Source organism: Lampris incognitus, chromosome 5 (assembly GCF_029633865.1).
Source record: "Lampris incognitus isolate fLamInc1 chromosome 5, fLamInc1.hap2, whole genome shotgun sequence".
NCBI classification, from domain to species: Eukaryota; Metazoa; Chordata; class Actinopteri; order Lampriformes; family Lampridae; genus Lampris; species Lampris incognitus.
In genome coordinates, this window is record NC_079215.1 from 13,187,463 (window position 1) to 13,213,866 (window position 26,404).

The 26,404-nt window shown below is 44.5% G+C and overlaps 2 protein-coding genes and 1 non-coding gene across 3 annotated transcripts in view; 1 reads left to right on the top strand and 2 right to left on the bottom strand.

Moving 5' to 3' along the window:
* Positions 1–14: 14 nt before the first annotated feature.
* rps3a (ribosomal protein S3A) lies at positions 15–4,281 on the bottom strand. The gene is made up of 6 exons (XM_056279990.1): positions 4,203–4,281; positions 3,401–3,504; positions 2,251–2,438; positions 1,545–1,753; positions 623–732; positions 15–185 (listed from the first exon to the last, which is right to left on the bottom strand). The coding sequence occupies exons 1-6, from the start codon at positions 4,262–4,264 to the stop codon at positions 58–60; spliced, it is 801 nt and encodes a 266-aa protein (XP_056135965.1). The 5' UTR covers positions 4,265–4,281; the 3' UTR covers positions 15–57.
* On the bottom strand, positions 501–572 carry LOC130113571 (small nucleolar RNA SNORD73). Its single transcript, XR_008810336.1, has one exon. It is a non-coding gene; the product is annotated as a small nucleolar RNA SNORD73 (small nucleolar RNA).
* Positions 4,282–6,462: 2,181 nt separating the features above from the next.
* The window catches only part of lrba (LPS responsive beige-like anchor protein), a 242,055-nt gene continuing 222,113 nt past the window's right edge, over positions 6,463–26,404 (top strand). The window contains exon 1 of the mRNA XM_056279765.1: positions 6,463–6,941. Coding sequence (XP_056135740.1) covers positions 6,753–6,941 — 189 coding nt within the window. The 5' untranslated portion in view covers positions 6,463–6,752. The remainder of the gene's footprint in view (positions 6,942–26,404) is intronic.

Consider the following 26,404-nt stretch of genomic DNA (forward strand, 5'->3'; position numbering starts at 1 on the left):
ACAACTGCCAAATATCTGGTCATTTACATTTTTTATTAAATCTGTCAGAGGGTGTTTTCAGACTGTCTCTTGGATAGGAGGCTCATAGCCGTCGGCTCTCTCCACCTTGGCCCCAGTGTCATCTCCAGATGTCTTGGCAGCAGTGCCGCCACTTCCTTCGCCATGGAGCTCCATCAGTTTGCCCACTGTAAAACAAGACAGGTCTTAGTGGCCTTATCCCAATTAGATTTACACCAAGACAAAATCTAGAGGCTAAATTTGACAGAAGATGCACAAATTCATGCTTTGACTAATCTGCAACACCTACAGACCACAGGGGTTCATGTGCTGGTACTGTTTAGAGACTGGCAAGGTAGTTTTTTGGGCCAGCATTGGTCTCATACAAATACCAACTGATTAGTGCACATCAGGAAAAAGCAGTTCAAACCTGCCTTTCAAGATTGTCAGTGATAACATTCTGAAATAAGCCTCATTTCAGAATGAATGACTTCTTTCAAGGGAACATCAGAAGATCTCATTGAAAGTAATCATAGGTCATCATTTGGGACCGAAACAAGGTTGTCATCATAGTTCCCTTAAGTAGAAATAAGAGGAAAAACCTTAGCCGTTATGTGACACTTACATTCAAACTTGGGCTTCTTAAGCATCTTGACCTTCCTGACATACACATCATGAAGGGGGTAGATAGACTGGCAGGCTTTCTCAATGTCCTTTCCGACACTGTCAGGGATCCTAGAGACACACAAAAACAAAATTAGGATGCACCATTTACAGTTTGGAGACCTAAAATTTCAGCTCTATGGATGCTGAATGCTTTGTGTAAATTATACAGCTGGCAGAAAATCCTAGCGTTCTTAAGTGTTGCCATATTAGGTGCAAGGATTTACACAAGGTCACTAAGAACATATCCAAAGCATCTTTATATATAGGAATAACTTCTGAAAAGCAATCTGATTAGACTCCATCGAAAACCACAATGAAGACATGCCATGACAGGCAATGTCAATAGCTTTCCTATGTGGTTGTGCTGTCATAACAGTATAGTGAAATAATGATTTTTAACATCTTTATATTCATGTTAAAAGAACACCCAGCTAACAGCTGCTTCATAATACCGAGTAGTCTGAAACACGGAGACCCACAGTATGTCACTGACGATCTAAATGTGAAAACTTGCATCTTTGTTTGCTGACACTATTGTATAAGAAAATCTGAATAGCAACATTACAAACAGCTATAAAAGAAATTTCAAACGTTGTACGTACAGCCGTATATGCAGTGTTGTTAATCACATTTCTTGTACAGTGCAACCTATTGGCAAACCAGGAAGAACGTTTTCACATTCCCAGACTGTCTGCCAATGATGTCATTGGTGTACAAAATTTAGGCTGTGTTTGAGACACAAATGACTGCTCAGAATTATGGCTGCTAAAGGAATGTTATCCCTACAACATATATACACAATGTTGAAAATCATTGTTTCCTTTTAACCTGACTTGCAACAGATTACTTTAGAAGACGGGGAGATAGTGTGCTCTGCTTACAGCTTGTTGACAACTTCTTTGAGGTCGTTTGTCTGAACCTCACGAGTCATGATCTCTGTCATTTTCTTGCGGATCTGGCGGACCTGCTGGTGCTGGGCATAGGAGGTCTTCCTTATCTGGTTGGTCCGCTTCTTTGTGAAACCCACACAGAAGAGACGCAGCAGGTAGCCATCGGTGGTCTTCACATCTACATGGGCCTCAATCATTGTCTGGATGGAAGGAAAGGTCACATCAATTTACATCCTTGTTTCATACTGGGGCCATCAACCAAAAGCACTGGTCCGTCAACACAAACTTTCAAATGAACTAGATTGTCGCATCCAACTCCCAACGAAGTCATGGTTTATTGCACTGAGGAATCACACAGTAATTGCTAAAAGCAAAGTAACTTTCCAGTTCAACACAAATGCTTCAAGGAATTCATAGGTTAATCAACAACGTTTATGCTCTAGTCACACAATTGTTAAATCCCAGTTTAGTAAATTGCCAGTATAAATGCATATACCAAAAAGCCCCCTAAGCTCTTACTTTATCTGTTACTTTGGGATATGGAGTACAGAGTTGTTTAACAGTTTTAACTATTAAACAACTTAAAACACTTAAGTCCCTCAGCAGCCAATATCAACTATTAAGTCAAAACTTTAAAATATATGAACCTTGTTCCATATGTAGTACTGGAACCCCCCCCAAAAAATGTGATCACTACCTGCCACTTCTTGACCATGGAGCACATCTTGTCACGAGTCAAGTCCATACCATGGAAGTTCGTAAGACAGTTCTTGCCTTGAACATCCTCAGTAATCAGCTTGAATTTACGGAAGGCCACCTCATCATTCTGGAGGTCTGCAAGGCTTACTTCAAACACACGCCCCTTAAGACCATCAGAGGCAATTCCTAGCAGGGGTAAAGCAGTGGGCTGTCATTCAAATGAACGCTTAACACTCAATAAATCCAACCATTTTGTATATACTCTACTGTACATTGTACGTATACTGGTACACTCTGTCATGTCCATCTACCTCAGGCATATCTTATCCAATTGAGACTGCATACGATAAGTAACCTGCTAACATCTATTTCAGCATCTCTGATATATTCTCTGCACCACATCCTCTTATTTCGCCTGTATATAGTCAATCCTTGTGTACATATCTGAAAAATAGGAACGCGTAGATTGCAGATGTGGTGATTTACTTGGCTAGTTTAACAATGCCTCTGAAGCAATTTCCCATAGTTAAGGTTGCCAAAAATTTGGATGATTGAACATGGAGTATTAGTGTACTACATGTTACCCAAAAATGTCCAGAGAAGTTTGTAAAGTAATTGAAAGTGCTTTGAGTGGCTGTTGCAGCTAGAAAAGCGCTATAAAAAAATGTAACTTGATTTATTGAAGATTGTTGTGTTGTAATTCTGTTAAGTACACAGAGAGCCATGAAACCAAGTCAAATTCCACGTTTGTGCAAACCTACATGGCCAATAAACATGAGTCTGATTCTGATTAGATACAGGTTATAGAAAATTGTAAACTCTAAGGTAATTAGTTGTAATGGCATACAACTGGAACATTAGATGACCTCAGTAATGATCAGTAGTTGGTCAGAGGCATCTTGGCATCTCAATTTCCTAATATCTGAAAGTGACATTTATGTGGGTTCAAATCGCCATAAATACCTTTATGTTCACTGGTAGTATTAACTGATGAAGAGCAGCTAATAAAATGAGGTTGAGTCAGCTTACATCTCATGACAAGATGAAACTAATCAGACCAGGTAAAAAGGGCATATAATATAGTTGTGCACCAACTGCCTCAGTTTAACGTCTTAAGAGTAACGTAATCACAAAAACGCACGACTTACTGGTTCCCTGAGTCCTGGTGACCAAGGTCTTTCCAAGATTGCGGATGTTGAACATGGCTGGTGCTTTGACATCATACCAGTCCTTTTTGGAGAAAGGATCCACACTGTTTGAGGGGAAAATAAATACTTGCATCTTAGATTTGTAGCACGAACAACATTTTTGCACAAACATGAAGCCACCCGTTACAGCAACCGAAGCACAAGTTGCAGTGATACATATGGCGGCAGTACGACTGCTCAATCAACCTGTCACCATGCTTCTCAATCCGGTACTAAAAGTTCATTTGCTTGGGGGACGCATTTTTTCTAACCAAACAACTGTTACACGCGAGGGCAAATCGTCACGTCCACGAGTAAGCTAGTTTTAGCGTTTTGGAGCCCTAACGTTGATATATGTGACTGCCATCTTGCTAGCTAGCTAAGCTAGCTGGAGTCCTAGCTATCATGTATGCTTCCATAATGACCCGTCTACGCAGTGGTGTGTTTTTATTGATTTTGTATTATATATTATTGTTGTAAAACCATGAGTCTTTTTGGACACGATAAGATGACCCTAGGAAACAACACAATTATGGTTTTCCAAAAGCGAGTATAGTTAATGCACAGCGACACATGACTAAGAGAAATATACTGTTCCAACTCCACTCGCTTCGTTTCCATTGAGGCCGGTGAGCAGCTTAGCACCAGACCGAGGGTATCTACCATCAATCAACCGCATCCTGCAAATTTGAACGCCCCGATGGACAATACTAAAGAGAGTTAAGTCTATCACACAGTGTTCCGATTGAATTTCCTTACTTACATCTTCTTTTTTGCACCTTTTTTGCCGCCTTTGGTCAGCCTCTTATTCTTGCCGACTGCCATGTTGGCTACAGGGAGTGAAAGAGGAGGAAGCAGGAAACACCGCGAGAAATAAAGACAGGGGACGGGATTTGCCTTTTCTCGCGAGGCATTATAGGTTACTTTGGCGTCCTCTGCTGGTATTGAAGTTATAGATAAAGTTGGGTTATTTATGGTTTATACAAATGCCCCATAAAGTTTTATAATCCGTAATTTTTCTATACATGGACTAGTGCGTTTATGCTTACAATGTTCACACCACACTATCAGATAGCCTAGTGAACCATGGTCCCCTGGGAAGAAATTAAGCGTAGCCAATCAATAGGCTACGTGTGGCATTATATTTTTAATTTTGTAAATATTCATACATTTATTTCACAACATCGTACAACTGGCCATATATCAAAGCAGTTGCCATAAAACTGGGCAAGCGCTATCGCTCCAGATCAGTATCACTGAACTGAAAGAACCTGATGTTCAGCACCTTTGTAGTAGCGAAAGTGGATCTGACCTTTCCACGCAAATTGCATGGAATAATTAAAACCTAATAGCTGCTGTATGTGATGCATGTCTGTCACCAGGTTTGGTGTCTTCTCACCTAAAGCTCCAAGAGCCAAGATACAACATGTTTATTTCAAAGGTCAACAAATGCAGGCTCTCATTTAAGAAAACTTTCTGTCTGCAGCAAGCAGGCCCCTTAAATTGAGGTCATGGTAGACGAGTGTCCTCAATGGCAGGCAGCGCTGCTGGCTGTCGTGATTTCTTGAGAGTTGTGTGTGTGTGTGTGTGTGTGTGTGTGTGTGTGTGTGTGTGTGTGTGTGTGTGTGTGTGTGTGTTTGTGGCCGGGGGGGGGGGGGGGGGAGTCGAGTCTCCGTGGGCTGAATGGGAGGTCAACCCAGTGACTGTCTGCTTGTGTAGCAGCACTGGCTCCTGCGGCTATGAAGTCACCACTGTGCAGACTGCAAGTGAGGCGAGACCAGGGGACAAGAGTGTTTTTAATTTAACAAAACACGAATTTAAACACCAAAATGAACTTGTTTTGATATTCTCCTGGCGTTGACATGCAGGTGGCTTGTATTGGCAGCTGTGCAGGCTCAATAGCGAATTCCCTTTGTGTGCAGAAGCCTTAAAAACGTCTTACACAACACGGGTTATTGTCACTGATATGAAAGGGCAAGCAAAGCAGCGTTGTCACATTGCCTTAATGTTTGGACCGTTCCTATATTGCCCCCAGGATGCAGACATCCATCAATTTTTTCTTGCTCTTCAAGGAGAAGCAATGCCAAGTTCAGCTGAAATTTCAGACAGGCCTGTACCCTTTTGTGTTTCACGGCAAGGTCGTCGCAAGCCCCCCCCCCAATCAAAGAGGAGACGTCATCAACAGATAAACACCGTTGCCGCTGTAAAACTCGGCACGCGTCCAAGTCACAATTGGATCGGGTCATCGGTTCATGTCATACCGGATCCAGTCTAATACGGATCAGATAAAGATGTTTTACTAATCCACACCAGTGAGTCTTGCGAGGAAAGTTTTCCTGACCGCTCTCGTCGAGATATCACCGCCTCTCTCCAGAGGATGGGGAAATGTCGACTATTTCTCAACGTAACGTAAATATTTAATATGTTCCTCTTAACTCTCCACCCCCGACGTGACCTAAGAGGGGGGGGGGGGAGCCACCTGCGATCCTCACCTGAGCCATCCGGCGCGATAGACCGAAGCGCAACTGCGCATGCTCCAGACGCTCAAGGGCTACACTGTCATGGCGGGGGACGAGCCGAAGCTACGGGGGTAAAACAGGAAGAGGATGGATCGGAGCTGGGTTATCGTTGACATTTAGGCAAGCCAAGGAGTTACCGCGGGAGTAACTAACTGGACCCGTGTCCTTTGTCCGCCCTCGTCGGTGCCGTTGTCCGACCTGACGGCCGTTTCGGAGTTTTGGTCGTACCAGCGGCGCTACCTGTCAGATGTTTATAAAGCCAGTGACAACAGCAAGTTCCGCCGCCGTTTGTTCCTACCGAGGCGAGAAAGTGGACGTCCTCCCCCCCCCCCGGCTAATTGCGGTTTGACAGCGGGTATAATGGACCGGGGCAAGCCGCGTTGCTCTCGCCGCTAACGCGGCTTTCTCTCAGCACTGTTCGCCTCTCCGAGGCGTTTGACTGCGTTCAGCCGTCCGTCTCGTGTATCAAGTTTCTGGCCGGTGGGGGGAGGAGGAGGGGGGGACGGGAGTTGCGTGCGCGGTATCGCTGTGACAACTCCGGGCACCGCGCTGTCGTCTCGCCGTCCCGCTTCCCGGGGCTCATCCCGCAAAAGGGAGAATCGGATGGGGTAGCGAAACGTCGATTGATGTCGTCCGTAGAAATGCCCGCTGCTCGTCCGGGAGGGAAATAGATAAAAGAAAAAAAGAAAGAAAAAAGTTGTTTTCTCCGCCGCGGTCAGTTCCCTTGTCGTTTCGTCCGTCGGAGGCGAACAGGTGCCCCTACCTGTGAACGCCACCTCTCCCGTGCTTTAGCAATGGCTAGCGAGGAGCCCTCCAGCGCCCCGCGGCCGCCGGCCGATGGAAAGGACGAGAGATCGAGCGCCGCGGCGCTCAAGCCCGGGATCCCGATCAGGGGAATAAAGATGAAATTCGCCGTGCTTGCCGGCCTGGTGGAAGTTGGCGAAGTTTCCAACCGAGACATTGTGGAGACGGTGTTCAACCTGGTAAGCTGATTACACACGCTCAGAATAGGGCCTTGGCGCTCGTTTGTCAGACAGGCTACGCTGACAGGACTTTTCATGACTTACTTGCCACCGTGGGCTCTGAATACTTGGAGCCGTCCTAGCCTTTCCTTATTAAACACTATACCACTTTTATCACCGTATCACCTGGCGAGTAGGAACCGTGCAAAGTGTTGTTTTGGATTGGTTTAATGATTGGTAGATTTCATTCCAAATCGGCATAGCTGTAATGATTTGCCTGTAGTTGTCCATACGTCTTTTTTTTTTACATTTGTAGTTTCATTGTCTAATCTGGTATAACTGGTGCAGCCTAGTTACTTGCTAGTTTAAGAAATCATTCACCATCGTTTAATCCTACTTTTGCATCAAGTGTGCGTGCGTGCGCGCGCGCGAGCGAAGGTGTTCTATTATTCTGTCAAGGTAAATGAGAAAGCGTGGTATTAATTATTTTGTGGAGTGACGGGAGACGTGACACGCGGTATCGGGTCATCATGCTTCGCCATTCATTTGAAGTACTGTTTATGACATATCCAGGTCAGTTTCAGTGTCTGTTTATCGCTGCCTCTTGGCCACCTGAAGACCTTACACAGCTCTCTTGCCTGTCCCCTGCACTGATATGCGTCTGGCTACCAGAGTTGTGAAATGACTTGGTACTGCAGGCATGTGAATGAATGAAAGTAAAGAGGAAGTATATCTTTCTACAGGAGAGCATGGTTAACCGCAATCTGACTGGTTAGGTAGAAGGAGGAGGGGAAAGAAAGAGGAGAGGAAGAGGTGGAACCTGCAAAACTGCTTTGTCACTGTGGCAACACAATGGAGTCCTTCAGAAAGTGAGGTTCATCCGCCACTTTTGCTCCAACACCCCCTGTTGCAGAAGCCAGCTAAATGCAGTGAAACCACTTCATGGGAGAGATTCGCCCTTCCACTGCTTAACACTTAGCTATGCATCCTTCGTCCAGTCCCTGCCTTTATGGATGCTACAAAGAATAGAATATGACCCCCCCCCCAAAAGAAAATTCCCAGGACGAAAAACTGAAATATTATTATTTTTAACATGAAGGACAATGTATTAGTGCAGCTCACCATGGCTGGATTCTTGAAAACATTTCGTCGCTAACGTCTTCTCTGCTCTATTTACCCGTGAACAAAGACCATAATGTCGGTGTTTGTGGTACATCTTGCTCAGGCTTTTCACATTTTCTGTGTGAACGTTGATTTTAGTGTGATTTTATTTAACTTGAATTATATTTTCACTCTGACCTAATTTCCTAACCAGTCACTCACTGATGGGTATTGGTAGCGATGACATTCACACATTTTTATAATGAAAATGTGCTCTACATAATTTGAATAGATTCATACTATGATAATAACGACCTTGCTGGTATTTTTTTGTGTCCTTGGGGAAGCAGTTTTGCCTGTTTGTCGCCATCATAAATCATGGACGTAAACAGCTTGAAATCCAAAGGTGACCCCCACATTCTCCGGTCGCTCATGTTGAACTGCCTTCTGACTTAAAAATAAAAATTTAAAAAAAAAACCCAACAACGACAATGGAACATTTTCACTTTTAGCTGAATGAATGTTGTGCCATTTTTAGTGCACGCATTATCATGTTTGCTCGAATAAAGCAAAAGCGCAGTTGTGACCGTGAAGAAATGGGCTGAAGAGTGGCGGGCAAAGCGGTGCAAATCTGTCCATTTCAACAAGATGCATTTAAATGGATATCTGCAGCCACTTTTTGGTTTAGGATGGGTGATGTCATTTAAGGCTTTTGAGAGATATAGTGCCTTGCATTTCATGCCAACTGCTTACTACCCCCCCCCCCCATGCATACGCTTTCTCTCCCTGTCGCCCTCTTCTCCCTGTCCTGTTGAGTGATAATCTGATTTATCGTAGAAGCCAAAGACTCCTCAGCAGAAGTGGCTAATTTGCATTCGAACCCATGCATGACTCGCACACTTTTGTGTTTGGTCAAATGCAACAAAGTTGTCTGGGGCTATTATCTCCAGGAAAAGAATAACCCGATTCGAGGCAGTGTGTGTGTGTGTGGTGGGGGGGGGCACGACGTGAGTATTTAGGTTATGAGGCCAGAGCAGGATTCACAGATTTGAATAACGTGGCACGTTCCAGCTCTTGCTTTTAGCTACAAAGTTTGGAAGTCAAAGAAAGAGAACGGGTTCGATCTCGTTTCTTTTGGCTACAATGTAGACCTTTATGCCTTGGTCTCATGATGAGGATACCCGTGTTTTAAACTCAACCATAAACTACTCATTAATTAATTGGCCCCATATCGCTTATCTGGTCCACTGACAGTATTGAAACTCCGAAGGCGTGTTACCTGAGCACAGATTGGGACATCTTCCATGAATCAGATTTGAACAAACCCACAGAAGTCATCACAGCTTATATTAACCTCTGTGTGGATGCTGTGATACCTCAAAAGACAATAAGACAGTATCCCAACAAAAAGTCCTATATTACGAAGAACGTTAAGGATTGTCTCAAATGCAAGAGGCTTGCGTTTAGGAATAAGGACCAATTCAACTCAGATCAGCACAGAGGCAGCTGAACCAGAAACTCAACACAGCAAAAAGACAATACAGGGAATCCATTTAAAAGGAATTCCGTGCAAATAATATTAAGAAACTGTGGGCCGCTATGAAATCTTATTACAAATATGACTCCCACCAACAAAACACTGCACACAACAGATGACAGTACAATGTCAAATGACTTGAACAACATCTACATTAGGTTTGGTTCACATGATTTCTCTGTAGAACGTGACAGTGTCAATACTACCATAACAATTGAGAATTGTGTTCCAAGAATAGACATTAGTCCCAAAGAAGTCACAAGACTATTTAAAAACAAAACAAACGCCAATAAGGCAACAGGCCCTGATGGGGTTTCAACTTTCCTTGTGAAGACGTGCACAGGACCTTGTGCCAGCCTGGGTCTTGGTCTTTCAAAGGTCTGTTGATTCACATAGACTTCTATCTCTCTGGAAAAGCGGTTATTAAGCCTCTTCTAAAAAAGTCTGTTCCCCAGGAAAATAATGACTATTGATCAATAGCCGTGACTTCTATTGTAATGAAGTGTCTGGAAAAGATGATGGTGTGGAAGCTGAAGTCATACAAATGGTCCGCTAGATTCTTATCGGTTTATCTTTAAAGACAGTTGCAGCACGGATGATGCAATACTGACCACAGTACAATTTATTCTGCAACACCTTGAAAACCCCAAGGCCTATGTCACACTGTCAGCTCTGCTTTTAATACCCTGCAGCCACACGTCCTTCTCAGTAAGCTCAGACAGATGACTGTTCACCCATATATCATCAGGTGGTATCACTCCAGCAGGTCCGAGTGAACCAGCCATCTGAGTCTAAAGTCGTTAACACAGGCCTTCCTCAAGGATGTGAGTACTGTTGAGTGTTTACATTATATGCAAATGATTGTACAAGCAGTCACCCCTGCACTTTTGTTGTCGCGTTTTCTGATGACACTGCCATCTTGGGACTTGTGGATACAGACACTGGCATTTCTGGCTTTAGTTTGGAGGTTGAAAAATTTGTATAATGGTGTAATGACAGTCATCTCACTGTAAACACTAAGAAAATGGAAGAAAGGATTTTTGATCCGGGACATCTTGTGGATCATTTTCCACTACTGATCCATAACACTTGTATTACCCAGGTTCATTCTTACAAATACTTGGGTGTACATATTGACTGTAATCTGTCTTGGAGTGTCCATGTGAATCCCCCCCCCCCCACACACACACACACACACTTTTTCTCCCCAATTATACCCGGCCAATTGCCCTACTCTACCGAGTCGTCCCAGTCGCTGCTCCACCCCTCTGCCAATCCGGGGAGGGCTGCAGATTACCACGTGCCTCCTCCGATACATGTGGAGTCGCCAGCCACTTCTTTTCACCTGACAGTGAGGAGTTTCGCCGGGGGGGGGTAGCGTGTGGGAGGTTCACACTGTTCCCTTCAGTTCCCCCTCCCCCCCGAACAGGCGCCCCAACCGACCAGAGGAGGTGCCAGTGCAGCAACCAGGATATATACCCATATCCGGCTTCCCGCCCGCAGACACCGCCAGTTGTGTCTGTAGCGATGCCCGATTAACCCAGAGGTAACGCGGGGATTCAAACCGGTGATCCCCGTGTTGATAGGCAATGGAATAGACCGCTACGCTATCCGGACGCCCCTCAAACTGTTTATCAAACACAGGGAACAAGCCGAAAGAAGAAGAAGAAGAAGAAGAAGAAGAAGAAGAAGAAGAAGAAGAAGAAGAAGAAGAAGAAGATTGTTACAAATACTTGGGTGTACATATTGACTGCAATCTGTCTTGGAGTGTCCATGTGAATTCTGTATGTACTAGAATCCAACAGCAGCTCTACTTCTTGTGCAGGCTCAGGGGGTTTGGGGTTGGACAGAGGGTAATGATGTTATTTTAATCATGCTGTGATAGAGAGGACATTACATAACGGAATCTCAGCTTGGTTTGCTAACATATCAGCTAAGTTAAATCACAAATAAACAGACTGGTCCACACAGCAATGGGAGTGATGGGGTTGAGGTAGCATCCCTCCCTCCAAAATGCTCTTCCAGAAGACCAGGCTAGCAAAACTATCGCTGACCCCTGTCCTGTCCTGTGTTCAGAGTACGAACTGCTCCCATCAGGAAGATGCTACAGGGTTCCTATTAAATATAGGAAAAGATACCTGAACAGGTATGAAAACTCGTTCATCCCTCTATCAGTGAGTCTCCTAAACTCAGGACATTATGAGAGTGTGACATGAGGGACATTATGAGGGCGTGACATGAGGGACATTATGAGGGTGTGACATGAGGGGCTGTGCTGCATGTACTATTTGAATGCACTTTGTCTGCACTTGTCTGTGCTATGCACTTCCTGTCCGTTGCTGCACTGTAATGTATGTATTTTTATGTAGCAGCCTTTATGCCCAAGAGAAATTTCCCTCAGGACAAATAAAGTAATCTAGATTTGGGAATTATTACTAATTTAAGCTACCCCACTGTTTTGTTTATTGACTATTCGGTTGAATATTTTCTTTTTTGCCACATCATTAACAATCTCGGTCGTGCAATCTGTTTAAGACTCCCAGTCAGGTATAACTTGAAATTCGGGTATAGTATGAAAGGTTAACGCCCTGTAAATACATACGGGTATTGCATTTAACCAGCACTTGCTTAAATACCAGGATTTTTGGCAGAGTTTTTTTTTTTTAGGGATTGATGGAGGCAAAAGCCCATGATCACATGTATTGTGTTTCATGTTTTAAATACAATGCTAGGCAAAATTATCCAAGAGACCATTATTTGACAGAGGAGGTAAAGCGGTAGCTCCCCAGCTGGTGTAGTGGAGAATCTCCTCCCCATTTAAACTACCGGGTAGTAAAAACGTCTGTTGGGGGAGTAGTACTATTGAAGTTACAGCAAATTATCAGTAGGGTAAAACTACCTTGTTTCACGATGGACTGTACACACGAGGTGGTGTCCAAAGAGATGGTGTTGGCATTGCAGAGTGCATCTTGGGTGCAGCTTGTAGGCAAGGCCAGGAGGCTTGGTGGCAACAGGCTGGTATCTTTTTGGGGTTGTAACAGTGAAAGCCAGAGGGATGTGTACACTTAGTTTTGCTCAAATTAGGCTACATGTTTAGAGCATCCAGGTGGCGTAGCAGTCTATTCTGTTGCCTAGCAACACGGGGATCGCCGGTTCGAAACTCCTCAATGTCAGGTGAAAGGAAGCGACTGGCAACTCCACTTGTATCGGATGAGATGTGGTAGTCTGCAGCCCTCCCCGGATCGGCGGCGGCGGCGGCGGCGGCGGGGGGGGGGGGGTGGGGCGACCAGGATGACTTGGAAAATTGGGTAATTGGCCCGATACAATTGGGGAGAAAAAAGGGGAGAAGTCCAAAAAAAAAGAAACAGAAAAGGCTACATGTTTTTTCATTTGATTCAAAATGTGCCTTTCTGTCATGGCTCCAATCATTTTCTAAGAGAAGGTGTCTGCTGAAAACCCTCACTAAGCCCGAGCTTAGCAGCAGCTTGCCTAAACCCAGTAACTCATACTATATTTTAGCTGTCATGATAGATTGAGAAAGCGCTGTTAATACTTAGGTCTCGTCGAGCTCTCTTGCTAATGTCCTCTGTCGCAGACTGGTGTTATCCCAGAAGTCATATCGCTGTGTCTATTTTATTGTCAGTGGATGGATGGATTGCATAATGCAATATGGTGTTTTATGTATATTTAGGGTGTCTTCCGATTCACCGGTTGGTTGGACACATGCAGTGTCTCTGTGATGGGAATTAAAGTCCTCTTTGTCTTCTGCTGTACTGATATTGGAAGTGAGGGTCCTACGAGATGGTCTGCCAGCAGATGAACGTTTGCTCTTAAACTAGGGCTCCTCTCTGTTTCTTTAGCAGGGTACTTGGTATGTTTTTTTCACAAACATCTGCAGTATGAAAATAGATTCATCCTATCAGCCATTTTCAGATTTTGAATCAGTATCTCAAGTCCTTTAACCAATTGCATGGATTTATGTTTGGTAAGACTGCTGTTGGTCTTTATTTGGAGGCTATGTATTTACCTGCTGTAGTGATCAGTGCAGTTGCTGGTGGTGTCCCCTGCACTGTGACTGTAAAGTTGGAGCAGACCGTTTCAGTTCTGACAAAATTTTTAGACCCCTGATGTATCAATCCTTTTATTTCAACCACATCCAGAATATTCAGCGATGTTTGGTTGCCTTGAAATCGATTACCGCTCCACACCTTGTACTTTTATTTTTGACCTTACAACTTGTAACTCCTAAATTGCACACGTGTGTTATTGATGGAACTGTGTTACACCTCAATGCATTAAGTGTTCATCCATCCTTCATTATCTGAACCGCTTATCCTGCTCTCAGGGTCGCGGGGATGCTGGAGCCTATCCCAGCAGTCATTGGGCGGCAGGCGGGGAGACACCCTGGACAGGCCGCCAGGCCATCACACAGGGCACACGTACTCACACTTGCTTGCTTGCTGGTTGTCCATCGTGCCCGATGATGACCATCTTCTTCTATTTGTGGGTCCTTTGAGGACTCAGATAGCAGAAGATACCTGCGCAGAGATGGTTTTTAAAGTGGCATGGGGGGTGCGCTTCTCCCAACGCCACATGACTTGATTGTAGAGGAGATGGTTCCGATGGCAAGGGGGATCCCTAGACGACCGGCACCTCCACACAACTGCAGGGGGCTGCCGGAAATCCAGTTTTTCGGAAACCGCCTCGAAGCGTGCCGCCACAGCTTGCTTTTCTGTTGGGGTAAGCTCCCTTAGCCTTATGTCTTCCAGACTCACCCACAAGGCAGCGGGGCAGTGGTTGATAGGTGCCAGGGTGTGTCCACCAGGGTGGGCCTGCACACCATATCTCTGGGGCCCACTGCTGCTCCGAGATCCCCTGCCAAGTTAGCCTGGGGCCGCAAGACCCCAGTTACCATGTGTGGCCACGGGGAGGCCTGGCAGGAGTCTTGGTGAAGGAGAGGCTATGTACTGGCAAGGGAAGGCTTACACGCTAGGATGCTTCCCTATTCGCCACAAAGGCTAGCCAGCAGCAGCAAGCTAAGGGCAGGAAGGACACAAGCGGGTTGGAAGAACACATGCACCTTCCCTCCAACTACACACTGCTGCACTAGACGCATCACAACACTCTGTGTGTATGTATACACACACACACACACACACACACACACACCCATTTCTACCTAGGGACAATTTAGTATGGCCAATTCAGCTGACCTACATGTCTTTGGACTGTGGGAGGAAACTGGAGCGACCAGAGGAAACACACGCAGACACAGGGAGAGCATGCAAACTCCACACAGAGGACGACCCGGGATGATCCACCAAGGTTGGACTACCCCAGGGCTTGAACCCAGGACCTTCTTGCTGTGAGGCGACCGCACTAACCACCGTGCCGCCTGCATAAAGTATGGTCTATAAAATTCAAAGTCACAATAAAATAGTCAACATTGCAGCTTTAATCCAGAAGTGAAGACGAATAATACAGACCCTTGTGTTTTCCACTCCTGCATATTTGCATGCACATGCAAGCCAACCCCCCCCCCCCCACACACACACACACACACACACACACACATAAACAAACTGTACCTTTTACCATGCACAATTTAACACAAGTTGACACAAGTAGCCGGGGAAGAGGGCCGTCGACATAATCTCTCTGCCCTCTCTGCTGGTAACAAAGAACCTTCTAATCTGACACATGAATGAAATCTTATCTGCTTCTCTCTGGTATCTGTCTCATCGGCCCTATTTCAGCCCATTTCTTTTTCTCTTTTCTTTTTTTACCCTTTCGCTATTTCGGCCAAGTGAGTTTTAGGCACACTTTAGACTGTCATCTTGAAACGGTATGACACTATTTGTTAGCCTATCTAGTATGACCTTCTAACCTTCAAAAGCATCATCTCCATATTTTGGTGTCCGTGTGCACAGGCTGACTTGAAAGCCTGTCATATCGGGGGACCGCTGTTTGACATCCTCCAAAAAAAAAAGGAAAAAAAATTGGGTTGACAGTTTACAAATGACTTGAGGCAAGCACGGAACCACACGCATGCTAAAAATTGTATTTGCGCTTGTTATATAAATGATAATTAATACAGAATCCAACATATCACAGCGGTTTAGCATGGTTAATAGTGGTGGCAGTCCATAAGCCTCTTTCAGCAAGATTGCCAGAAATTCAAAGTGGCCAGAAATAACGGCTTGTAGTCACACCCAAGAAATGTGAATTGGATTGTCTGAGGACACATATTCTGCACTATAAACTTCAAATGTGCAATTTAACACTACCTCAGAGATGATCATTAACACCGCCCTTCTCCGAGGAAATACTGCACCAGCAGAGATGGCAATACTGGGAACAACATAGTGTTTGCAGAGACACGTTTGAATTGATAACATCTGTTCTGCCGCTCTAGCAGCCAGAACGACTCAATAATCCCGTTTACTTGTCCTATAAACAGAATTTTGAAGTTTTAAAAAAAAAGCAGTTGGCTCAAACTGGTTTTAGATCACCACAAGTGTGGTGTCCGTTTCCTGCTTACCTTTTGTGTGCCTTTATTTAGCCAGCAGCGGGTCAGATAATGCCTCATCACCTGCTGTGTGTTTACAAACAGCCGGCCGGCCTAAGGATTCAGTATCCAAACCTGCTGCCTAATTTCAAAATATGTGTCCAGTAGCCTTAACAGCAGACAACACACATTTTTTTCCCACATTTTTAACTCCTCAATCATGCAAGCACCAATTTGCTGTCCTATGGTGAAATTCTCTCATGAGGGACATACTGAGTACTGTGAAAAAGAATATTTAACCTTATTTCCAAATATTTAAGGCGAAAATTGTGTTTTTTTTCTTTCTTAATTAATTTTTCAAAGTTCAGATGAAATGTTAAGAAGAGAGTCTACACTAAGTTAAATCCAAATCACTGTTCAGTTGGAAGGTTGCTATGAAGCTTTCAAATAGGCATAACTAGGGCGTCCGGTAGCATAGTGGTCTATTCCGTTGCCTACCAACACAGGGATCGCCGGTTTGAATCCACGTGTTACCTCCGGCTTGGTTGGGCGTCCCTACAGACACAATTGGCCGTGTCTGCGGGTGGGAAGCCAGCTGTGGGTATGTGTCCTGGTCGCTGCAGTAGCGCCTCCTCTGGTTGGTCGGGGTACCTCTTCAGGGGGGAGGGGGACTGGGGGGAATAGCGTGATCCTCCCACGCGCTACATCCCCCTGGTGAAAGTCCTCACTGTCAGGTGAAAGGAAGCGGCTGGCGACTCCACATGTATGGAAGGAGGCATGTGGTAGTCTGCAGCCCTCCCCGGATCGGCAGAGGGGGTGGAGCAGCGACCGGGATGGCTTGCAAGAGTGGGTAATTGGCCAAGTACAACTGGGGGGGGGGGTAAAAATAGGCATAACTGTACAGCGTAAAGCAGCAATCTTGAAGATTCTGGTTTCATTTCTTTTTTAGCATAAACTTTGCAAGAGTTATCACATTATCCTCACCTGTCCTCTCTGGTGGACCAGCTGCTGCTGGGTGATGGAAAACCGGTGACTACCTGTGTAACCTTGGGTGGGAGGTCACCGCAGACACCCCTTTGTATTTCTCTGTATTACTGCAAATGTGAGGGCTTTCATCAGCAACTGATAGGCTGGGTCGTCGTTATGTCACCTCATTCGGTGAAAGACGGTAACTTAGCAGCCATTAATTCAAGTGGGAATGTTCAAGATCGCCACTTTAAAGAATCTCTTGTGAATGAATGTGTGTTTTGTCTTTTTCGGTTCTGTTGTATCCCTTGCTTGTTGAATTTTCTGTGATACTGCGAGGAGTTGGTGTCACCGAGGAATAAGATAAGGCCGGATCTTTCATTAGAAGTCTATATTCCGCTACCAGAAACCATTTATAACCGCCTACTTAATTTTAGGCTTGTCATACACACGGTTAACTTGTTACGGGTTCAGTGAAGGGTGAAACTAATCATAAATGACTCCTCGCCACCTGTGATTGGTCCGGTTAGACTGTTTTCTGAACATAACAGAGAAGCGCTCTTGCCCTCCACTTTCTTGGCCTAAATCCCTGAGCTCATTGTTGCCCCTACAAACAGTGTGAACGAACAAACAAGTCAAAAGAGAACGCTACTGGCTATGTCAGAAGGCTGCAAAACAAAAACCGCTGCTGTGGGAAGCTCACGAACACCAACAACCTTAGACTGCCTTATTCCCCCAGAGTCAAACGCAACGAGGGATCCCTGCAGCCCCTTATTTGTTTGTGCGTTCGTGTTGCTGAGAACCTGTGAGGCTTTAATGCAAGGATCCCAGGGATTAAGCCCGTGGAGGTGAAATTGATCCGGCAGCCTTTATTTTCTGATGGAATGTTTTCCTCGCAGAGCTGGCATCAAAATTTAAGCGAAACGGCAGTCATGGAAAAAGCATGCATGCATGCAAATCTAGGTTAGCGTGTGCACAGGTTGTGTTGTGGAGTTGGTGAGGCTACTCGCATCACATTATAACACGAGTGTACTCGTGTTTGCACACACACACACACATACAACAGCAGTACTGCAAACACTCGGATGTCTCTGCAAACACATATTTACAAGTGAAACATATTTACAGTGTGCTAGTTCCTATCTAAAAAAAAACACACACACACAAAGAAAGATCAGAAGAATTCATGTTTTCTTAGGCTTGACTCTGCATTATTCAGATCTACGTGCAATGAGAGTAAAGTGTGAGACGGGCAAAACTTGATTCAGAGTTATATAGCTTGATTGGCTAACTTAAGGGGATGGATGGCGTGTGGTTGCCTTTTCAGTTGAGAAACATAATGGCAAATGGCAACACAATTTGCTCGACTGTCTTCTAACCGACTGAGCTACCAGACGTAGACGCTTTGTGGTGTTCTATTCTGAGCCGTTATCGCACCCCCGAGATCTTACTACCTAGCACACAGGTCATATAAAAGCTATTGTTAGAACGGAACAGCTGCACGTCGAGCCGCCTTCCAAATAATGCTGGAAAAGGCTTCAAGGGTAGACTTGCGGAGATGACCCTGCGCTAAATACACTGTTCCATTTTTCATTTAGAAATGAGCTGCGAGGGGAAGTGCAGAATTATACTTTCTCTTCAAAATTACACACACACACACACACACACACACACACACACATGGATCCACATGCTGATGAACCAAAAATACAGCCAACATTTCTATAAGATGGGTATTGTGTTGGGTGTGGTGTCAAACATTTTGGCAAGCAAAGCAGGCTTTACAGCCATTTTCAGTGGACTTATGAAAAGGTATTTAAAGCAACATTATGCAACTTTTTGTTCACCTTAAAATAACAGCTTCAGAATCAGTTTGATTACTTGTAATAGGGAGAATAATGCCTCTTTCATTCCCACTCCGTGCCCGAATGCCTGTACGACCTCCCGCGAGTGATATTTTTTTTTCCCTACGATGGCGAAGGCATCACCCGCCCTACTCTGCCTCTGATTGGCTCGTTGCCTTCGTCGATTGGGTTGGTTAGGTTTCGGCACGAGGAGTGAGATTGGTTAGGGTGAGAATATCAGGGTAAGCCGGTCAGAGGATGGAAATCTTTGTGAATAGTAGCAACATTGCAACTGGAGTGCACAAAAAAGCCCTCGTGTTTAGGCATGATTTAAGCACGTTCACTTTACGGAATTTTAATTGCGTGAACAACAAGGGACATGCATTGCCCTTGCTCCAGAAGAGATGCACATGGAGTAATTGACCGGGGTAATAGCCTACATAAGTGTTTTCTAACCCACCCTGAGTACACGTGCGTTACCATCACATTGGCATTATGAGACTGTTTGGAACACATTAGCTCCGTGAACTGCTGGTCGAATGCGATGCGTTATGAGCCTTTCGGCCTGCCATCCTCTGCTGCCTGTATGAAGTGCTGTGTCCCTGGTTGTATTCTGGCAATGTTGGGTGTTTTAAGTATTTTGCATTTTTAGAATCAGAATCATGTTTATTGGCCATGTAGGTTTGCACTACGTGGAATTTTACTCCGGTTTTGTGGCTCTCTCGGTGTACTTAACATAGAATTACAACACAACAATATACACAAGAGTTGACTTATACAGGCGAAATGAGAGGCGATAAAGTGCAATGGTGCAGAGAATATATCAGAGATACTGAAATAGATGTTAGCAGGTTACTTACATGCATGCCTGAAGTACATGGACATGACAGTGTACCAGTATACGTACAATGTACAGCACAGTATATACAAAATGTTTGGATTTATTTGACAGTGTTAGGGGTTCATTTGAATGACAACCTGCGGAAAGAAACTTTTAATATCTGGTCGTTTTGGGGTACAGTGCTCTCTGTAGCGCCTACCAGAGGGGAGGAGTTGGAACAGGTTGTGACCGGGGTGTGATGGGTCTGCAGTGACGTCGCCTGCCCGTTTCCTGACTCTGGAGGAGTATAAGTCCTGAACGGAGGGCAGTTTGGCACCAGTGATTTCCTCTGCAGAACTAAGTGTGTAATATTTTCATGCATATTATGGAGAGCCCCCGTTTGAGTGGAGCATCCTGCCTCATATCATGTTGAAGTCATCGAGTGCTAGCTGACGCGCACCTGAAGCAACGACAGCCGCAAGATAAACAAATGGAGTGCTTTTTTTAGTGTTAACAGAGAGGGACTGTTGCAACTCTTTGGAAGGCAGAACGATATAGCAAGCTGTGCCAAAGCCTTCAGGTTCAATATAAGCTGCCTAAATCCCAAAACACACTTTGTCTCCTTTAGTTCTGTGACATTCTGTCCCCATTTCCCTCTTCAAGAGGCTGATATACTCACTTGCTATACAGACTTATATGGATAGGTCTAAATCACTGTGGTTTACCAAGGGTGCATTTCGCTTCATAACACACAGTAGAAATCACTAGCTGAAGGCGAGCTGCGGTCTCTGACACAAATCTCGTGGTAAGATAAGATGTCTGTTTTGGCTGCGGTGCTTTTAGATAAGTGCAAAAAAAAAAATCTGCACGATGTAGCATGGCCCAACAAAGACACGCTGGTTATTTCTGAAGGGATTACATTATTTTCCTTTATTACTGCTCTATCACTGTATTAACTTAATGCCGCGATGGAAAATGAAATGAGAATGATCTGTTTCACGTGTTTGTTTTGTCTTTCTGCACGGCCCATATTTTACTGGTCCAATGCACTGTACAACATGTGTGTCACCCATGTCACATGGGTCTTGGTGTCTTTAATGCCCCCATATTAAGTAGGGAATTTGGAGGCCATTTGGATCATCATGTGCCTCTTTTTGTTCCCCAAGAAAAAGCATCGATTTTCTCCCTCAAAGCCGCTGTGTTAAGTGTTTTTTTTTGTTGCTGGTTTTATCACGAAAGATAATCAGTTCTGCCATCCTCGGCCCATATCAACATATTTTCAGTGAAGGAAATATGATTTGCTACTCGTTTAAAAGAAATTTGTACAACTGGCCAGATGGTATGGGCCAATGAAATATCAGCTGTAAACTTCCTTAGCTTTCTATTGCGCCCAGCGGGACCGTTTGTGGCAAGGTCCTAGACTTGGAGGTTTAGCCCTAGAGAGCTGTTGTAGTCACTGACACTGCGCCAATGTGAACTGACATCACTTACTGACCTTAAAGCTGCACAAAGGAGTTCACGCCCGGTGGCTGCCGATGAACCGGCATGCTATTTTGGTTGACCGCGATTCCTAAAATTCCGTGTCATCATGTAAGAAAACAGTCGTGGATCATGGCTTCTAACACTGCGACTTGTATTTTTTTCCCACTTGTGTATGTATAACCAACAAAATCAAAGTAATCGATTACAATTTAGATAGCATAAACATACACATTAGAGAAATGCTCATCTATAATAAATGTGTAAAACACGTCATTTCCTGTGCACCACTGAAAATAAATGGGACAAATGGGCAAATCCTTGTAACAAAATATTTTACCATAAAATCATTCCCTCCTGCAGCTTTAAGATACCAGAAGTCACGCAACTCCCTTTCTGAACATGCAGATTTGGCTGTGAGAGGTTTAGCATGACTGGGTTTTTTTTATGCTTTGCTGTATTTCCATATGGACTGCTCAAAGGCAATGGGTTTCAGTGCAGCACAGCATGGGTAGATTCTTCCATTTAAACTGTCTGTTATTCTGTTTATAGTTAACGCGACGATCCCATTTTAGTTGTGCGCACAAAACCCCACCAGTTTACAGGAATACACCATCATCTGCTGCAACTATCAGCTGTTCCTGCACGCTGACAATGGTGACTATTCAGGAGTGCTTCTCCTCCATACTGAACGCTCTAGGTGTAGCCCAACCGTTGCATTTTTCTCTGTATTAGTCATACGAGTTGTTTTGCTGCATGTTTCCCTCCTTCAGAAGGGATAGTCTGTCCTCCTTTCCCCATCTTTTAACGGTTTTTTTTCCCCATTCATAATGTAATTCATTACCACGTGTGTGATTCATCAAGTGCTTGTCTGATTGGGCCGACAGGTTTAAATTGGCTTTTATTCAGGTGAGATCGCCGCTCGCTCGAGAGACTCTGCCCTCTTAACGTCTCTGTGTGTGTGTGTGTGTGTTTGTGTGCACACAAACGTGCCTCAGTGTGTGTTCAGGTGAAACTAGATTTCAATCAGTTGCACGCTATCGGGACGTTTGGGGAGAGGTGACTTGTGTTATCCTGCATTATCTAGTTTGAGGCTGTGAATGGCCAAGAGAGAACAGTGCTTATTGATTGATGGCTTAGATGGTTCCTGTACCCTTGACCTGGTTTGCTGCCCTTAGTATTAGCAGCTCATCTGCTACTAAGCTCTGGACCACAGGCCATAGGGAGAAAAACCAGGCCATCATGTCAGTTACCATATGATTGCTATAATTGTCCTAACTTTGAAAGTTTATAGTCACTATGAGATTCTGAACTTCAAATGTGTGCCAAGTGCATCAACTTTTTTTTGGAGGGGGGGGTTCCTCCTTTCCCCCCGATTATATCTGGCCAATTACCCCTCTCTTCCGAGCCTTCCAGGTCGCTGCTCCACCCCCTCTGCCGATCCAGGAAGGGCTGCAGACTACCACGTCTCCTCCGATACATGTGGAGTCGCCAGCCCCTTCTTTTCACCTGACAGTGAGGAGTTTCACCTGGGGGACGTAGCGTGTGGGAGAATCAAGCTATTCCCCCCCAGAGGAGGCGCTAGTGCAGCAACCAGGACACATACCCGCATCCGGCTTCCCACCTGCAGACACATCCAATTGTGTCTGTAGGGACGCCCAACCAAGCCGGAGGTAACACGGGGATTCGAGCCGGCGATCCCCGTGTCGGTGGGCAATGGAACAGACCGCCACGCTACCCCGGACGCCCCGTACATCAACTTTTTAATCTCTTGTAGTCATGTTTGACATACGTGAAAGTCTCCAAAGCTGTAGTTTTACTCAGATTAACTACGTAGGGAAGCTTGTGTGTCACACCCATAACGTCTACTCGCTACACCTTTAAGGTCTTAGTTGTACAAACCTCAGCATGAAACACCCCGCTTTCCGAGTTCTGTAGTACCACTTCTATAGCGTACCCTACAACCAGTCAGAAGTAAGTCAGTGGTTTCCTTCTGTTTCTCACCTCCCTGATTGGGACACCAGTGTTTTTATCAGCTGGGCCGTCCTGTTTTCATATCTTCATGTGGTGTTGTGTAGAATATGCGGGGCAGTGAGGCTGCTGTCAGACTTTATGGATGGCACCAGACGCTCTGCTGCAACACGAGGTTGTATGACGTGTACAGCCGTAGACAGATTATGCCTAATGAGAGTGTGAAGCCGATGTGTTGGCTTCCATTTGCTGTCTAGCCACTTCATCGTGTGGATCATTTCTCTTGGCATCAGGTGTTTTATTGTTTCTCAAGAAGAAACGAGAAGGGAGACGGTTTGTAATTGCTGCAAAACACTTCCCCAATGCAAATCACACAAATGTAAATCGAACGTTAAGCTGATCAAGCGAAGACCCTCAGGATCTACACGAGGATGAATTACTACATCGTCTTCAGCCAACCAATTGCTGATTTTATGTTGGTTTTTGTTGGCATTACGATTTTCTATTTATTTGAAATCTCTAGTTTTATAGCATGTTTTTTTTGTAGCATTGTCACCAGGCGTGTAAGGATATTGGCTTGTTTTTTTTTTATCCTATTATATTAAGAATTGCTTTGTTCGTTGTGTTGGTTCAGTTTTTACCCGGTGTTTAGCTAACAGTCATGTGATAGTGGTTGTTAGTGTACATTGTTTGCTTGCAGTACCATTTGTTTGTATGTATATGTGTAGTAGATGATGTACACATGCAGCCACTGGCCGTTTGCCCTGATCAGGATGTTAGCATTCAGTATGCATACATACACACATACATAGACACATTACCCCAAACAGGGTTCATACTCCCCCTCTTCAACCAAACTCTCTCTTTCTTTCTTTCTTTCTTTCTTTCTTTCTTTCTTTCTTTCTTTCTTTCTCTCTCTCTCTCTCTCTCTCTCTCTCTCTCTCTCTCTCTCTCTCTCTCTCTCTCTCTCTCTCTCTCTCTCTCTCTCTCTCTCTCTCTCTCTCTCTCTCTCTCTCTCTCTCATATTTATTGTGTTGGAAAGTAATTTTATTTGTATTTATGTAAATTTTAGTGAGATGGTAGGGATACGTTGGGCACTGAGGCAAACAGTTGTGTTGAGTTTGCTGAAGATGCATGGGTATCGAGGTGGGGTGGGGGTGGGTATGCACTGGAATGCGTTGTGAGCAGTTGAGGAAGTAGCCCACTTGATAGATAACCTAATGACATTCCTGCAGTCACGTGCTCAACCCTGTTAAGTTTAGGCTACATGCTGCGGTCCGGTGTACGGTGCCGCCCGTGTGATGAGCGAGTAGGTTTTCGGCAGTACAGCCTGATGTCTACTGTTGGCCAGTTCGTCATAAAAAAAAAAAAAACTAATCTGAAATGGGCTTTTGTGTGAACACTCACCTCGGGAAAAATAGCATCAGGATTTGTTGCATCATATCCTGTCATTTGGTAAATTTATTCAGCCACATTCTTGTACCCTCTGCCCCCAAACAGAAGGGCTGCTATAAATTAAAACGCATAGGGAGCTTATCTTTTAATACCCCATGCCCAGCCTCATGGGTAGGTCAAAGTGCAGGATCAGCCACAAAGCAGGGCCCCGGGATTAAATGCCTTGCTCAATGACACCTCTGGGGATGCACCAACATCGCTTCTTCACTGCTGATACCGATTCCAAGTACGAATCTTCAAGTATTTGTCAATGGCGCGTACCGACCCAATCCATTACTTTTGCAGAATAGTGCACACTTCAACCATTCGGTTGGTGTTAATGGGTAAAATAATTGAGATGGAATCAGTTTTTTTCTACAATTAAAAAAATACACGCTGCCAAAAATTCAGTAAATCAAGCCATTTTGCTTATGATATTTTAATCACGGCTTTTGGGGTCAGATTTTAGTCTTGGGTAAAATCTCTGATACCCGATACTCCATTTTAGCCTGGTTATCAGCCCAATATCAAATGACCAGTATTGGTGTCGGCACATCCTTAGTTGGACCCAGGTCCCACTACGCTACCCTTCTGCTGCCGCATTTGTTCAGCCGTTGTACAGCGATGTCTGTCAGAAAAATCCTTAGAAGCTAATTATACTCCATGTAGACTCTTTTGAGGGGCCCGCTTTTTTCCCCACTGCTGACATTTTTGTTAGTTTTTGGCTGTAGACTCTTATCACAGGGCATGGCTGGCATAAAAAGAGTATGTTGGGCTATGTGCATTGTGAGTAAGTAATGGCCTGAGGATTCAGGCACAGCTGTTAAGGCTACTTCAAGTTCAAACCACAGATTTATCACAAGATCATTTGCATCTCGCTGTGGAGCCGAGGATTACATCCGGTGACCTTACACCACCCGACAAAAATTGGTATGTTTTTTTTTTTGTACAAGGACCAAACGCATTTTGAAAGGTTTTTTGCATTCCATATTAAACCAGGTAACTGATTCAAGCAACTGAACACTCAAACCAGACAGGCTTAGAATTAATGCTTTTGTATTATAGTTTGCAAATCTCAATAGACCTTTTTCCACAAATATGGTAGACATATATACGCTTTGCTGCATCATCTACACTACCGTTCAAAAGTTTGGGATCACCCAAACAATTTTGTGTTTTCCATGAAAAGTCACACTTATTCACCACCATATATTGTGAAATGAATAGAAAATAGAGTCAAGACATTGACAAGGTTAGAAATAATGATTTGTATTTGAAATAAGATTTTTTTTACATCAAACTTTGCTTTCGTCAAAGAATCCTCCATTTGCAGCAATTACAGCATTGCAGACCTTTGGCATTCTAGCTGTTAATTTGTTGAGGTAATCTGGAGAAATTGCACCCCACGCTTCCAGAAGCAGCTCCCACAAGTTGGATTGGTTGGATGGGCACTTCTTTGAGCAGATTGAGTTTCTGGAGCATCACATTTGTGGGGTCAATTAAACGCTCAAAATGGCCAGAAAAAGAGAACTTTCATCTGAAACTCGACAGTCTATTCTTGTTCTTAGAAATGAAGGCTATTCCATGCGAGAAATTGCTAAGAAATTGAAGATTTCCTACACCGGTGTGTACTACTCCCTTCAGAGGACAGCACAAACAGGCTCTAACCAGAGTAGAAAAAGAAGTGGGAGGCCGCGTTGCACAACTGAGCAAGAAGATAAGTACATTAGAGTCTCTAGTTTGAGAAACAGACGCCTCACAGGTCCCCAACTGGCATCTTCATTAAATAGTACCTGTTAGAGCCTGTTTGTGCTGTCCTCTGAA

Coding starts and splice junctions, on each gene's coding strand:
- rps3a (XM_056279990.1), bottom strand. CDS start 4,264: ATGGCAGTCGGCAAGAATAAGAGGCTGACCAAAGGCGGCAAAAAAGGT. Junction 3,505..4,202: donor AAAGGTGCAAAAAAGAAGAT/GTAAGTAAGGAA, acceptor CCCCTCAAACAG/TGTGGATCCTTTCTCCAAAA. Junction 1,754..2,250: donor CCATGGTCAAGAAGTGGCAG/GTAGTGATCACA, acceptor CCTTCCATCCAG/ACAATGATTGAGGCCCATGT.